The sequence below is a fragment of the Nerophis ophidion genome, linkage group LG01, assembly GCF_033978795.1.
Source record: "Nerophis ophidion isolate RoL-2023_Sa linkage group LG01, RoL_Noph_v1.0, whole genome shotgun sequence".
Lineage (NCBI taxonomy): Eukaryota > Metazoa > Chordata > Actinopteri > Syngnathiformes > Syngnathidae > Nerophis > Nerophis ophidion.
Window position 1 is genome coordinate 38,794,810 of NC_084611.1, and position 16,425 is coordinate 38,811,234.

A 16,425-nucleotide genomic window follows, 5' to 3' on the forward strand; every position below is an offset into this window, starting at 1 on the left:
ACTTCTCTTTAAACAGGTGCATATAGTGGGGTTACTTCTCTTTAAACAGGTGCATATAGTGGGGTTACTTCTCTTTAAACAGGTGGATAAATAAGTGTTTGATTGCGGGCTGATTTTATAAAGAGAAGTAACCCCACTATATGCACCTCTTTACAGGGAAGTAACCCCACTATAAAGTGGGGCAAAAAAGTATTTAGTCAGTTCTCCCACTTAAAATGATGACAGAGGTCTGTAATTTTCATCATAGGTACACTTCAACTTTGAGAGACAGGATGTGAAAAAAAAAAAAGGAATTCACATTTTTTGCCTTTGAGGAAAATAATTTTAACAGAGACAGAATGTTAAAAAAATAAATAAATTGTATTAGATTGAAAGCAAAAACCATTAATTTTGGCCCTAATAAATATCAGATAATTCATATATTTTCAATATTTTTCCACATGTACAGAGATTTAAAAAAAGTAATTCTACACTAGAAATTCCCTAAAAAAAACTCTGATTGCTATTACAAGTTTTACTGTTGTCTATCTGCTCAAAAATCCATCCATCCATTTTTCTACTGCTTGTCCCGTTCGGGGTCGCTGGAACCTATTTCAGCTGCATTTGGGCGGAAGGCGGCGCACACCCTGGACAAGTCGCCATCTCATCGCAGGGCCAACACAGATAGACAACATTTATACACTAGGGACAATTTAGTGTTGCCAATCAACCTATCCCAGGTGCATGTCTTTCAAACAATCCGGAATAAATAGATGTCTCCAAAAGAAAACACAATAAATCACGTGTCAATTTTAATATATGATCATCTATGACACAACCCCACTTTGATTTTGCCAACAATGTGTACCCGCACATTAGCACAGATACAATAGTACAATAGTTTAGTTACTTCATATTCCCACAGATATAGTAAAGACCTCAGTTTGTCAAATACACCTTATAACATTTTTTAAGATTTGACATTGTTATATAGGCACATGAGTTAGATTATTTGGAGCAAGGGGGGGAGGGGACAACCTGAGTGCTTAGTACAGTATTGCTTGTAATTACATTGCAATGTATTGATTAGTGCCTTCGCTGACACACATTAGGAGTGCAAATCATCTTCAGAAAATGGATCTACAAAATCCGCCCTCACCACTGTGTGCTGTATTCTTCACCATGAAAATCAGTTAGCAAAACATCAGTGCTGAGGATTTATATGAGATAGAAAATCCCTTAATGGATGGGAGGTTTGATTAACAGTCGGAATCGTTCGGTCCCGCATATTTATCAGTAAGCACCAACTGCTGTTTGACCTCTTCTCCTGTTGGCGACGACAAAGACGAAGACAGCTCCCTCTGAACCGTGGCGAACTTGGAGGTGGTCTCGTCGAGCTCGGAATGTACCGTCTGCACCCACTTCTGCAGCTGCGTGTTGAGCGTGTCCACGCCACGGTCCAGCTCCTCCTGCCTGCACGTTAGCTCGTCCAGCAGGTGCTGCGTCTCTTCCGCCGCCTGCTGCCTCAGGCTCCTGGCGGCGGCCGGGCTCCGTCGATGCCTCATGTAATCTTCGAACTCGGTCGGGCTGAGGTTGAGCGCTGGTCCGTCCAGTTTTTCGATGAAGGCCACTGCGCAAGACTGAAACAGACCAGTTGCACAATTCGATGCAATGCAGAAAAAGTTTCCCATTTGGCAACTCTATCCTGTAGCCACACCCCCTCAGGTAATATACTTTCAGTGTTGTGACCTTGGTTTACATCCATCCATCCATCTTCGTTCGCTTATCGTAGGTCGGGTCGTGGGGGCAGCAGCCTAAGCAGGTAAGCCAAGACTTCCCTCTCCCCAGCCACTTTATCCAGTTCTTCCTGAGGGATCCCTAGGCCTTTCCAGGCCAGCCGGGAGACATAGTCTTCCCAACGTGACCTGGGTCTTCCCCGTGGCCTCCGACCGGTCGGACGTGCCCTAAACACCTCCCTAGGGAGGCGTTCGGGTGGCATCCTGACCAGATGCCCGAACCACCTCATCTGGCTCCTCTCCATGTGGAGTAGCAGCGGCTTTAGTTCGAGCTCCTGCCGGATGACAGAGCTTCTCACCCTATCTCTAAGGGAGAGACCCGCCACCCGGCAGATGAAACTCTTTTCGGCCGCTTGTACCCGTGATCTTGTCCTTTCGGTCATAACCCAAAGCTCATGAGGATAGGAACGTAGATCGACCGTTAAATTGAGAGCTTTGCCTTCCGGCTCAGCTCCTTCTTCACCACAACGGATCGATACACCGTCCGCATTACTGAAGACGCCGCACTGATCCGCCTGTCGATCTCACCATCCACTCTTCCCTCACTCGTGAACAAGACTCCAAGGTACCTCAACTTCTCCACTTGGGGCAGGGTCTCCTCCCCTGCCCGGAGATGGCATTCCATCCTTTTCCAGGCTTCACACTCGGCTGCGAACCGATCCAGTGAGAGCTGAAGTAAATATCTTTAAACAGAGCTGGCATACCAACTCCATTAATTAAAGGCCTACTGAAATGAGATTTTCTTATTCAAACGGGGATAGCAGGTCCATTCTATGTGTCATACCTGATCATTTCGCGATATTGCCATATTTTTGCTGAAAGGATTTAGTAGAGAACATTGACGATAAAGTTCGCAACTTTTGGTCGCTAATAAAAAAGCCTTGCCTGCACCGGAAGAAGCAGACGATGTGCGCGTGACGTCACGGGTTGTGAAGCTCCTCACATCCACACATTGTTTACAATCATGGCCACCAGCAGCGAGAGCGATTCGGACCAAGAAAGCGACGATTTTCCCATTAATTTGAGCAAGGATAAAATATTTGTGGATGAGGATAGTGAGAGTGAAGGACTAGAGAAAAAAAACAAAAAAAAACAAGACGGCAGAGCGATTCAGATGTTATTAGACAAATTTACTAGGATAATTCTGGAAAATCCCTTATCTACTTATTGCGTTACTAGTGTTTTAATGAGATTATATGGTTGTACCTGTACAACCTGAAAGTCGGAGGGGTGTAGCCACGGGTGTGGTGACCGCCAGTGTCTCCGAGGGAAACCACGTTTCTCGACGAGGCGAAGGCAGCCGTAGGGGCCGGGCTGAGATTTTTTTTCTTCCCTCCTCCACGGTGGAAGCATCCGACGGTATGGGGCGGCCGGTCGGAGGAGGCAAGAGAGTCCGCAGCTGCGTCTTTGACAGGTGCAGGAGGAACTACGCAAGCTCTCCGCTCATGTGTACGGTAGGAGCCGACTTATTACCACCATTTTCTCACCGAAACCTGCCGGTTGACATGTGGTAGGTAACCATGTTCGCTTGATCGCTCTGTTCCATAGTAGAGCTTCACCGTCATCTTTCAGGAATGTAAACAAAGAAACACCGGCTGTGTTTCTGTTGCTAAAGGCGGCCGCAATACACCACTTCCCAGCTACATCTTTCTTCTTTGACGTCTCTATTATTAATTGAACAAATTGCAAAAGATTCAGCAACACAGATGTCCATAATACTGTGGAATTATGCGATGAAAAGAGACGACTAATAGCTGTGAACGGTGCTGGACCAAAATATCCAATACAATGCGTGACGTCACGCGCACGCGTCATCATACCGCGACGCTTTTAGCATGATACTTCCGCGCGAAATTTAGAATTGCAATTTAGTAAACTAAACCGGCCGTATTGGCATGTTAAGATTTCATCATTGATATATAAACTATCAGACTGCGTGGTCGGTAGTAGTGGGTTTCAGTAGGCCTTTAAGTCTCTCATTACACATCAGAAAGCCAAACATTTCTGGCTGTCTGTGTCGGTGCCTAATATACAGAAATACAACACGGAAAAGAACAGTCATTTTTCTCTGCGAGTCAACTGACCAGGTTGGTGAAATAGTAACCGCTCTCTCCTGCCATAAGACTGTGCGGGAGGCCAAAGCGGATGACGTATTGCATGTTGGAGTGCAGACGAGGCGGGTTGGCCTTGAGCACCACGTACACCAGGGCGGACAGGAAGTCGTCAGCGTTGGCTGGCTCGCTGTTGGAGGTGGAGAGTGCCTCGAAGACCTGCTGGCTGCACTTGGACACGCACACCAGTTTGTCCTGAGGCGCCCGCTTGGCGTCCATCTCAATAATGGCTGTCAAGGCGGGGGAGAAAAGCGTGACAATCTTACAAACATTATACAAATGAAAGGGTTGTCTTTTACCTGTTATAGCAGGAAGAAAAGGATCCCCGATAATAGGACTCTGTATATCAGGAAAGGGCACACCAAGCATTTGTGGGGTGACCCACGCTAACGAACTAAAAAACAAAAAAGACAACAATAACAAAATGTCAGACAAGGAATTTTGGTGCTTTCAGAAGTTAAAATCTAAAAATGTGCTTCCAACTTCCAGTAATTGTTTATGATTGCTTATGTTTAAGCTTTTAAATTGGTCAATTCAATAATGACATTGAAACAAGGAGAAAAGTGCAGCCTGATGTGATACAAGAATAGAATACAACTAGAAAAGCACTTGGAAAGCCACATTTTTGGTTGGCTTTATAGTGGGGACAAAAAAAGCAAGCCCAAATAAGCAACCACACGTTCAAAAACAAGCCCAAAAAATGCAATCTGCCAGGCGACTTCAGAAAAAAAAAACAAGCCTGAAGTTGCCTATGTCAGAATAATTGTATATAAGTTATCACACAACTTGTTTTCTATGAGTTCAGGTTGCCCTGCGTGAAGACCGTTTGCCCGGGTTACGATCCACTGGTGCTTGATCTTATCAAGCAAAAGGCGGACGGTTTGTAAACCTCCACTGTGTGCGATGGAATGCACCGTAGAGGTGTCGGTTTCTCAAAGCTGGGATAGCCACAGGAAGGACATCATCAGGACCCGAAATCTACAAGCAGAGAGGGGGCAAACTTGACACCGCCCCAAGCACCTTTTGTTTGAACTGTTGATGACCCAGTGCAGCTGCTGTATAACGAGACCCTTTCCCCTTAGAAGCAGCTGTAGCTATGTAATCAGGGCATGCCCTAGTAAATGGGGAGGCGTGGAAATATTTCCTCAGAGCGTGGGGCGACATTGTACGAGGGTGCAGGTCCACGCGCTCTCCTCACGAGCTAAATTGAATCGTGTCTGTTTGATTCCTTGCTTCTTCTCTTGTTTAATAGATAGTTCGGTGTTTGAACCTCACAGCCTATAATAAGCAAACTCAGCAACACTGCTCACAACAACATGGTGACAGTGATCACCCCCAAAATCTAATCAGTTGTTCTTTCATCGCAGTTTGGGCAACTAACTAACAGACAGACACACCTTGGCGATCAAATATAACATATAAAATAAAATTGATGAGAAAATTTGTATTTACTTATAATTGTATGCATTAACGTAGTAAGATAATAATAAATGATAAATCACAATGTGATACATTTCAACATAATGGCTTTTGAGCATGCACACACTGAGGTACAATTTGACATCAACAAAAAAATATTTTTTCCAATTTTTGATATTTTTATGATGCAATTATCAAATTTTGCCCTTTAAAATATTCTGGATTTTATACAATTAGATTTTTTTTTCAATATTATTTATATTCAATAATGTAATTTGTTATGTGTGTTATGTAATTTCCTCAAAGTTGGATAAATAAAGTCTATCTTATGCCTGTTCATTTTTTGGGGGGAAAAAATGCTAATTTATGCTGTCATCCGATGATTAAATCGGGAAAAAAATGTAATGTGGATGGTCCAACAAAAGAATCAGTAAGAGTTTAAATATCAAACATCAGAAACAGAAAGTTGCATGCAAACAAACCATTCTAACCAAATTAGTTGTATTTGTATCTAACCGGATTCTCTTCTGAAGAGCTAGGTCCTTCTGCTCGTCATCACAGCTGTCATGGCAGAAGACCCATTTGTGCAAGCGGGTCATGATGAGCTTCTCCACGTGCTCCATCGTCTGTGTGAGCTCAGCTTCTGAAAAACCTTTCAAAAAAAGAAAGTGACAGCGCCACCATTGGTAGGTCAGCTTTGATGGAGGACTTGAGACCCAGAGAAGAAAGGTGTACACACTATTGAAATATTCTGCATAGGACTGGAAGAAATCTTGCACAAGGTCTGACAGCTTCTGTACTGGCAAATGCTGCAAAAAACAACAACAAAAACGATATTGATCCATGCTGTGTCTTCTCTGATATGAAACAAATATGCCGTCAAACAAAGTATTTACATGGTAAGCTTCCATGGTATTGAGGAAAGTTGTACATCTGGACTGAAGCTGCTGGGCGGATGTGCTCCGAAGTATCTTTAGGAAGCCGGTGAAATCTCCTGGTTGTAGGTTCTGGAAGGCTTTTAGCACAAGCAGGTGCCTATCGGAGGGCTCTGGAAGGGAAAAAGGCAAAAACCCAAACTAGAATTAAATAAAACAGCTTTTACTCTAAATTTTGTCACAATACTGTTTTTAAATGGGGAAAAAAATAAATTGTGTCAAAAAATATCTAACAAATTTCCTTAAACAGCAGTTATTGTTAAAAATTAACAAAATGTTTTCATACAGCCATAGCGGCTTTTTATGGATACCGCTGGTAAATTATAAGTGCAGTGTATGTCATGTTTATTTTCAAACAGAGGTGGGTAGTAACGCACTACATTTACTCTGTTACATCTACTTGAGTAACTTTTGGGACAAATTGTAGTTCTAAGAGTAGTTTTAATGCATCATACTTTTACTTTTACTTGAGTATTTTTTTAGAGAAGAAACGCTACTTTTACTCCGCTACATTTATCTACATTCAGCTCGGTACTCTTTTTATCGATCTGTTAATACATGTTTTTTTTGTTTTCGTTGTCAGAGATACCTTCAAAGTAGGATGTATTGCATGCCTGTGTTTCACCAATCAAATGCAGTCAAGGGTGACGTTTGACTCTGTTTCACCAATCAAACAGAGCCAGGCGTTCACATGATTAACTGCCAAAAGTTTCAGCGGCAAACAACAACAATGGCAGAGACGACAACGAACGCAAACACCCCTGGCCTCATATGAAATCTATGTTCACGCTTCAGACAACAACAAAAAAACAGTTATGTAGGGTGTTGTCCTATGTGTCTCCAAACAAGTGGACATTTCAGCTTACATGAACTCAACGTCAAATTTGAGGAAGCACATTGTGGTTAACGTTAGTAGATATTTTGGCTGTCAATGCAGGGTAATGTTAGCTTCCCTGCAATGAATCACTGTCAAATGTACGTAGTTTGGGTATAATTTATTAACGTACTGCAGCCTCATAGACAGACAGAGACACACACACTCACGCATGCTTACAAACACCAATCAGCATGCTTACAAACACCAATCAGAACTGCCCATGTGTTCCCGGGTGCAGCCCACACCTATCAGACTTTATGATTTGCGTAAAGGCAAACTTGTTATTTTCCTTTGTAAATCTCTGCCTACTGAGCCTATAGTGCTGTTACGTTATTGTGGCTCAATTTGCCTTAATTGTTTTTATTTTAATGTATTATTACTTAATATATTTTAATATGACATTATATTAATAATAACATTTTTTAAATAATATATTTTTCCCCTTGGGGATTATTAAAGTATTTCAGATTTCTGATTCTGATATATTATTGTTTCAGTTGCTTAAGAGATATTCCTGGCTCTGAATTTGTTCATTGCTATTCTTATGTTTTTGTGCATTATTTGTTGCCGTCATCATTAAACAAACAGGTTACTCTACTTGAGTAGTTTTTTCACAACATACTTTACTCTTAAGTAAATATTTGGGTGACTACTCCTTACTTTTACTTGAGTAATACATCTCTACAGTAACAGTACTCTTGAGTACAATTTCTGGCTACTTTACCCACCTCTGTTTTTAAAGTATTCAATTAATGTATTGCTCATAATTTACTGAGAAGCTTATGTCTTGCAATAAGTTCCACTTTCTGTTCTATGGTTATGATCATATATTTTCTCATCACTACTGGTGCGTTTCCCACCTAGGCCTTTAGCGATGTCCGACTTCAATGATTACCTCTCAAAATACCATCATTTATGTCACCACATGACCATCACTGGAAAAATACTATACAGAAACACATTTACGTGCTACTGCGTATTGAATCACCTCAACAGTGTAAAAAACGGGTTATTTTCTGGCACATTAAAAATAAATAAACCAGCATCAGCAATTAAACATATCTTATGTAGTAATGTCAAAATAAAAATGGCAAAAAACATATTAAACGTGAAAAAATAAAGAAATAAAATATTTTAACTCACAATTTATAGCATCCATTCGAGCTTCCAGGGTTGGCCGACATCGTCTCACAAGATGTAGTTTATCTTTAAATATCCTTCTTGAAAATGGCTTTGCAAATATATGTGTTGTCTTGTCTAATCATAAAAGATGCAGACGAGGCGTGTTGGCTGAGTTCTTAAAGTTTACTCCACAGCGTGCTCGTCAATAACTGCCGGCATGGCCATATTCAACAACCTAAACGGGGCTACTGCGCATGCTTTTCACTACTGTAGCGTGCTGGGTAATGGAGTTCTTTTGTTTCCTAGCTCATAACATCACAATATATATCTGCCACCTAATCAACTTTTCTTCTCCTTTGTGGGTCAACACTTCCTGCTAAGTTGCAACTTGTGATTGGATACTCACTTTAGAATGACAAGTGAGTATCCAAGCACAGTCTCGTTAACATCAGGATACCTAGGGAGGCTACTGTCAACAACTTGTGATCTGATTGGCTATCACAACTGTCTATCCATCTCAAATTCATCCGCTAACAGTCCCGTTGAGTATCCAATCACAGTACACGTAAATGTCACGTTCATTGTGAGGCCATCTAGAAAGCCTTACTGACAAAAACTCGTGATCTGATTGGCTATCGCAATTGTCTATCAAATCTATGTCCCCATTCACTGACAGTGCACGGACGCCCGCATTGTTGATTTTGAAGGCCTCAGGCAGATTTCATGATAAACTACCTGAATTCTGATTGGATACAAACTATAAACTAAAAACAACAGCACTAGAATAAGCACAATAGGACATGAAGAAAATATGAATAATTTTAGATATTTAGGGAAAGTAAATTAAAAAATGTTTTATCTTTAATTATGATCATGATTTCTGGTTATGTTAGGCCAGCAGAGAAAGCCTTGATGGCCCTGACAGCACACCACTGCATCACTAACAGCAGTGGAAAAAAATCTGGGGATATTTGATGATTGTTTAAAGTTTAGGTTGATCTTTGAGGCATTTGTTTCTAATGTAAGACCACAGGGTTGGACAAAGAACCACACCTTGCTTGGGAGGAGAAGGACCGCCCCAGAAGAGTCTCCTCATAGTGTTGATACGGCGGCTCTTTTCCATATTTTTCTTCTCCTCAAATTTGGAGAAAGTCGGCGGAGTTGCATCATTGCTGGGTCTACAAGGGGAACGACAAATGTCGATGTTGTCAATGGAACTTATCAGTGAATGTCCCATAGAGTAAGATACCTGGAGTCTTGCGTGTGGGCTTCCGCGGGTCGCATTTGCTCCCTCCAGCATTTGGAGCAGAAGCCTTGCCACGCCGGGTTGCCATAGTAGCCGCAAGTGTTCTTGCACAGAAGCTTCTCCTGAGACAGTTGGATTCCTCTTTGCTTGTCTGTCCACATCGTAGCGCGTATATGTAATCACTGATTCCTGTATTGAAGATAGCGTTGACGTTAGACGTCCAGTAGGTGGATCTTCCAAGATACACACACACAAAATGGATATGAAGTCCGCCTTACAGTCAGGCAATCCAGATGTCCCCTCAACCACCTACATTTTATTTCAGTTATCTTCAAAGCGAAACAGGATATAAAAGGTCTTATGTTTTTCCATCCATCCATCCATCATCTTCCGCTTATCCGAGGTCGGGTCACGGGGGCAGCAGCCTAAGCAGGGAAGCCCAGACTTCCCTCTCTCCAGCCACTTCGTCTAGCTCTTCCCGGGGGATCCCGGGGCGTTCCCAGGCCAGCCGGGAGACATAGTCTTCCCAACGTGTCCTGGGTCTTCCCCGTGGCCTCCTACCGGTTGGACGTGCCCTAAACACCTCCCTAGGGAGGCGTTTGGGTGGCATCCTGACCAGATGCCCGAACCACCTCATCTGGCTCCTCTCGATGTGGAGGAGCAGCGGCTTTACTTTGAGTTCCTCCCGGATGACAGAGCTTCTCACCCTATCTCTAAGGGAGAGCCCCGCCACACGGCAGAGGAAACTCATTTCGGCCGCTTGTACCAGTGATCTTATCCTTTCGGTCATGACCCAAAGCTCATGACCATAGGTGAGGATGGGAACGTAGATCGACCGGTAAATTGAGAGCTTTGCCCTCCGGCTCAGCTCCTTGTTCACCACAACGGATAGATACAACATCCGCATTACTGAAGACGCCGCACCGATCCGCCTGTCGATCTCACGATCCACTCTTCCCCCACTCGTGAACAACACTCCTAGGTACTTGAACTCCTCCACTTGGGGCAGGGTCTCCTCCCCAACCCGGAGATGGCACTCCACCCTTTTCCGGGCGAGAACCATGGACGTGGACTTGGAGGTGCCGATTCTCATTCCGGTCGCTTCACACTCGGCTGCGAACCGAGCTGAAGATCCCGGCCAGATGAAGCCATCAGGACTACATCATCTGCAAAAAGCAGAGACCTAATCCCGTGGCCACCAAACCGGATCCCCTCAACGCCTCGGCTGCGCCTAGAAATTCTGTCCATAAAAGTTATGAACAGAATCGGTGACAAAGAACAGCCTTGGCGGAGTCCAACCCTCACTGGAAACGTGTCCGACTTACTGCCAGCAATGCGGACCAAGCTCTGACACTGATCATACAGGGAGCGGACTGCCACAATAAGACAGTCCGGTACACCATACTCTCTGAGCACTCCCCACAGGACTTCCCGAGGGACACGGTCGAATGCCTTCTCCAAGTCCACAAAGCACATGTAGACTGGTTGGGCAAACTCTCATGCACCCTCAAGAACCCTGCCGAAAGTATAGAGCTGGTCCACAGTTCCACGACCAGGACGAAAACCAAACTGTTCCTCCTGAATCTGAGGTTCGACTATCTGGCGAAGCCTCCTCTCCAGTACACCTGAATAAACCTTACCGGGAAGGCTGAGGAGTGTGATCCCACGATAGTTGGAACACACCCTCCGGTCCCCCTTCTTAAAGAGAGGGACCACCACCCCGGTCTGCCAATCCAAAGGTACCGCCCCCGATGTCCACGCGATGCTGCAGAGTCCTGTCAACCAAGACAGCCCCACAGCGTCCAGAGCCTTAAGGAACTCCGGGCGGGTCTCATCCACCCCCGGGGCCTTGCCACCGAGGAGCTTTTTAACTACCTCAGCAACCTCAGCCCCAGAAATAGGAGAGCCCACCACAGATTCCCCAGGCACCGCTTCCTCAAAGGCAGACGTGTTGGTGGAATTGAGGAGGTCTTCGAAGTATTCCCTCCACCGATCCACAACATCCGCAGTCGAAGTCAGCAGAACACCATCCGCACCATACACGGTGTTGATAGTGCACTGCTTCCCCTTCCTGAGGCGGCGTATGGTGGTCCAGAATTGCTTCGAAGCCGTCCGGAAGTCGTTTTCCATGGCTTCCCCGAACTCTTCCCATGTCCGAGTTTTTGCCTCCGCGACCGCTAAAGTTGCACACCGCTTGGCCCGTCGGTACCCGTCCACTGCCTCCGGAGTCCTATGAGCCAAAAGAACCCGATAGGACTCCTCCTTCAGCTTGACAGCATCCCTCACTGCTGGTGTCCACCAACGGGTTCTGGGATTACCGCCACGACAGGCACCAACAACCTTGCGGCCACAGCTCCAATCAGCCGCCTCGACAATAGAGGTTCGGAACATGGTCCACTCGGACTCAATGTCCCGCACCTCCCTCGTGACATGTTCAAAGTTCTCCCGGAGGTGTGAATTGAAACTCTCTCTGACAGGAGACTCTGCCAGACGTTCCCAGCAGACCCTCACAATGCGCTTGGGCCTGCCAGGTCTGTCCGGCATCCTCCCCCACCATCGCAGCCAACTCACCACCAGGTGGTGATCGGTAGAAAGCTCCGCCCCTCTCTTCACCCGAGTGTCCAGAACATGAAGCCGCAAATCCGATGACACAAGTACAAAGTCGCTCATGGAACTGCGGCCTAGGGTGTCCTGGTGCCAAGTGCACATATGGACACCCTTATGTTTGAACATGGTGTTTGTTATGGACAATCCGTGACGAGCACAAAAGTCCAATAACAAAACACCACTTGAGTTTAGATCCGGGCGACCATTCTTCCCAATCACGCCTCTCCAGGTTTCACTGTCGTTGCCAACATGAGCGTTGAAGTCCCCGAGTAGGACAAGGGAATCACCTGGGGGAGCACTTTCCAGTACTCCCTCGAGTGTACCCAAAAAGGGTGGGTATTCTGAACTGCTGTTTGGTGCGTAAGCACAAACAACAGTCAGGACCCGTCCCCCCACCCGAAGGCGAAGGGAAGCTACCCTCTCGTCCACTGGGTTGAACTCAAACGTGCAGGCTTTGAACCGGGGGGCAATGAGAATTGCCACCCCAGCCCGTCGCCTCTCACTGCTGGCAACGCCAGAGTGGAAGAGGGTCCAGTCCCTCTCGAGAGAACTGGTTCCAGAGCCCTTGCTGTGCGTCGAGGTGAGTCCGACTATATCCAGCCGGAACTTCTCTACCTCGCGGACTAGCTCAGGCTCCTTCCCCCCCAGTGACGTGACGTTCCACGTCCCAAGAGCTAGCTTCTGTAGCCGAGGATCGGACAGCCAAGTGCCCTGCCTTCGGCTGCCGCCCAGCTCACAATTCACCCGACCTCTATGGCCCCTCCCATGAGTGGTGAGCCCATTGGAGGGATGACCCACGTTGCCTCTTCGGGCTGTGCCCGGCCGGGCCCCATGGGGACAGGCCCGGCCACCAGGCACTCGCCATTGTGCCCCGACTCCGGCCCTGGCTCCAGAGCGGGGCCCCGGTGACCCGCGTCCGGGCAAGGGAAATCTGAGTTCATTTTGTTGTAATTCCATAGAAGTCTTTGAGCTGCTCTTTGTCTGATCACTCACCTAGGACCTGTTTGTCTTGGGAGACCCTACCAGGGGGCGTGAAAGCCCCCAGACAACATAGCTCCTAGGATCATTGGGACACGCAAACTCCTCTACCACGGTAAAGTAGCAGCTCAGAGAGGAGTATTATGGTTTTTTTTCTTATGTTTTTGAAAGGTCTAAAAAATATTTTGGATTCTTGATTTGTACTTTTTTTATTCCAACAATTGTTTTTTACCGCTTTGAAGGCTTGCTCAGATAGTCACAGGTTTAAATTAGTAAAATAACAAATGTTATGCAAAAGGATACTAATTGACAACTGTGACATCATTTAATCAAAAGCCCTTTAAAATGGTTAAAATTAGGGGCGGTATAGATTGGTTGGTAGAGTGGCCCTGCCAGCAACTTGAGGGTTCCAGGTTCGGTCCCCACTTCCGCCATCCTAGTCACTGCCGTTGTATCCTTGGGCAAGGCACTTTACCCACCTGCTCCCAGTGCCACCCACACTGGTTTTAAATGGAACTTAGATATTGGGTTTCACTATGTAAAAGCGCTTTGAGTCACTAGAGAAAAGTGGTATATAAATATAATTCACTTCACACTTCACTTCACTAAAATAAAGAATCAAAAACAGATGTTTGGTAATTTTTTTTAAGGCTGAAGTTCATTGACAGATTTGGGATTTAAAAAAGTAGCAAAAACATGAATCCAAAATGTTTTTTTGTCCTTTAAAAAATGAGGGACTTTGTATGTCCTGTTTGGCTTTGGGGTATTGTTGCATAACTGCCAGTGTGTTGAACGCCTGTGAAATAATTGGGGATTGACATTAAAAAAAATCTCCATGAAAGAAATCCCTGTTAGGAAAAATCATGTAAATTGGGTAACACAACAAAAATTGTCAAAATGCAGCAAAAATTTACCAATAAAAGCCTCAGTTCCCTGAGGGTGAAAACAGCGCGAGACATCAAGGAGTATATTCAATCATAACACTAACATATTGAAAAAAAAATGTCTAATAAACATCCATCTTAGTTGTGATTTATTATTCGCAGAATCGTGTAGCCCTGTTGCAGACTTTGAAATTACCCTTAAAGTATAAATCTGAATGGCTGCTGGTCTACTTGTGCCAAGGAATTGCCCGGTGACCAGTCACGGCCTCTTGCCAGGACTAAGCTGGGATAGGCTTCAGCACAGACGTGACCTATATACGACCAGCGCTGAAAAAAAAAAAAAAAAAATTGGTCAGAAAATATGCCCAATCGTGAATGAGAGAAGCATATGGGATGATAAGAGCACAATAAGACTAAGGTGTACTCCGCCTTCCGCCCGATTGTAGCTGAGATAGGCAACAGCGCCCCCCGCGACCCCAAAGGGAATAAGCGGTAGAAAATGGATGGATGGATGGATCTTCCACTACTGCCACATCAGCACCCTTTTTTTTTTTAGGATTAATCTTAGAGTGGATGAATAACTTTAAAATAGCGAATATAGCATTTTTCCCCCAAAGTTTTTTTTATTTTTTATTATTTAAACCTGTCCTGTCCAGCCACATGAGAAAATGATATTGTTGATCTAGATCAATGACTCTCAAACTTTTTTCACCAAGTACCACATCAGAAAAAACTCTCGAAGTACCACCTTAATGACCAAAATTACAATACAGTAGCATTATAGGCCAAAGTAGTCTTTTTTTTTTTAATCAAGGCAGAGGTTTTTTTTAACAAGTATACAAACCCCGTTTCCATATGAGTTCGGAAATTGTGTTAGATGTAAATATAAACGGAATACATCGATTTGCAAATCCTTTTCAACCCATATTCAGTTGAATGCACTACAAAGACAACATATTTGATGTTCAAACTCATAAACTTAATTTTTTTTTGCAAAAAAAACTTAACTTAGAATTTCATGGCTGCAACACGTGCCACAGTATTTGGGAAAGGGCATTTTCACCACTGTGTTACATCACTTTTTCTTTTAACAACACTCAATAAACGTTTGAGAACTGAGGAAACTAATTGTTGAAGCTTTGAAAGTGGAATTATTTCCCATTCTTGTTTTATGTAGAGCTTCAGTCGTATTTTAAGCTTCATAATGACCCACACATTTTCGATGGGAGACAGGTCTGGACTGCAGGCGGGCCAGGAAAGTTTACTATGAAGCAACGCTGTTGTAACACGTGGCTTGGCATTGTCTTGCTGAAATAAACAGGGGCGTCCATAATAACGTTGCTTGGATGACAACATATGTTGCTCCAAAACCTGTATGGACCATTTAGCATTAATGGTGCCTTCACAGATGTGTAAGTTACCCATGCCTTGGGCACTAATACACCCCCATTCCATCACAGATGCTGGCTTTCCAACTTTGCACCTATAACAATCTGGATGGTTATTTTCCTCTTTGTTCCGGAGGACACCATGTCCACAGTTTCAAAATATAATTTGAAATGTGGACTCGTCCGACCACAGAACACTTTTCCACTTTGCATCAGTCCATCTTAGATGAGCTTGGGCCCAGCAAAGGCAGCGGCGTTTCTGGGTGCTTTTGATAAATGGGTTTTGCTTTGCATAGTAGTTTTAACTTGCACTTACAGATGTAGCGACCAACTGTAGTTACTGACAGTGGTTTTATGAAGTGTTCCTGAGCCCATGAGGTGATATCCTTTACACACCGATGTCGGTTTTTGATGCAGTACCGCCTGAGGTATCAAAGGTCCGTAATATCGTCGCTTACGTGCAGTGATTTCTCCGGATTCTCTGAACCTTTTGATGATTTTACGGACTGTAGATGGTAAAATTCCTAAATTCCTTGCAATAGCTCGATGAGAAATGTTGTTCTAAAACCGTTCGACAATTTGCTTACAAAGTGGTGACCCTCTCCCCATCCTTGTTTGTGAATTACTTAACATATCATGCTTTTATACCCAATCATGGCACCCACCTGTTCCCAATTAGCCTGCACACTTATTGGATGTTCCAAATAAGTGTTTGATGAGCATTCCTCAACTTTATCAGTATTTATTGACACCTTTCCCAACTTCTTTGTCACGTGTTGCTGGCATCATATTCTAAAGTTAATGATTATTTGCAAAAAAAAAAAATGTTTATCAGTTTGAACATCAAATATGTTGTCTTTGTAGCATATTGAACTGAATATGGGTTGAAAATGATTTGCAAATCATTGTATTCCGTTTATATTTACATCGAACACAATTTCCCAACTCATATGGAAATGGGCTTTGTATATTTAAATTTTGGCCACTGTAACATTACACACAGTTTGAACAGTAACACTTTGTTTGAATATTTATTAAGTAATCATTTGGCGTACCACTAGATGGAGCTTGCCTACCACTAGT

The 16,425-nt window shown here is 44.1% G+C and overlaps 1 protein-coding gene across 2 annotated transcripts in view; it reads right to left on the bottom strand.

Annotated features, from left to right (window-relative positions):
- Positions 1 to 778: 778 nt before the first annotated feature.
- Positions 779 to 16,425, bottom strand: part of LOC133553906 (rab5 GDP/GTP exchange factor-like) — a 19,550-nt gene continuing 3,903 nt past the window's right edge. Inside the window, exons 2-10 of one of the 2 annotated variants that reach the window (XM_061902246.1) lie at positions 14,151 to 14,281; positions 9,489 to 9,674; positions 9,293 to 9,417; positions 6,202 to 6,353; positions 6,045 to 6,114; positions 5,822 to 5,957; positions 4,186 to 4,280; positions 3,860 to 4,116; positions 779 to 1,619 (exon numbers count right to left, since the gene is read on the bottom strand). In XM_061902246.1, coding sequence (XP_061758230.1) covers positions 1,239 to 1,619; positions 3,860 to 4,116; positions 4,186 to 4,280; positions 5,822 to 5,957; positions 6,045 to 6,114; positions 6,202 to 6,353; positions 9,293 to 9,417; positions 9,489 to 9,646 — 1,374 coding nt within the window. In that variant the 5' untranslated portion in view covers positions 9,647 to 9,674; positions 14,151 to 14,281 and the 3' untranslated portion in view covers positions 779 to 1,238. The remainder of the gene's footprint in view (positions 1,620 to 3,859; positions 4,117 to 4,185; positions 4,281 to 5,821; positions 5,958 to 6,044; positions 6,115 to 6,201; positions 6,354 to 9,292; positions 9,418 to 9,488; positions 9,675 to 14,150; positions 14,282 to 16,425) is intronic. The other variant, XM_061902240.1, reaches the window with a different exon arrangement.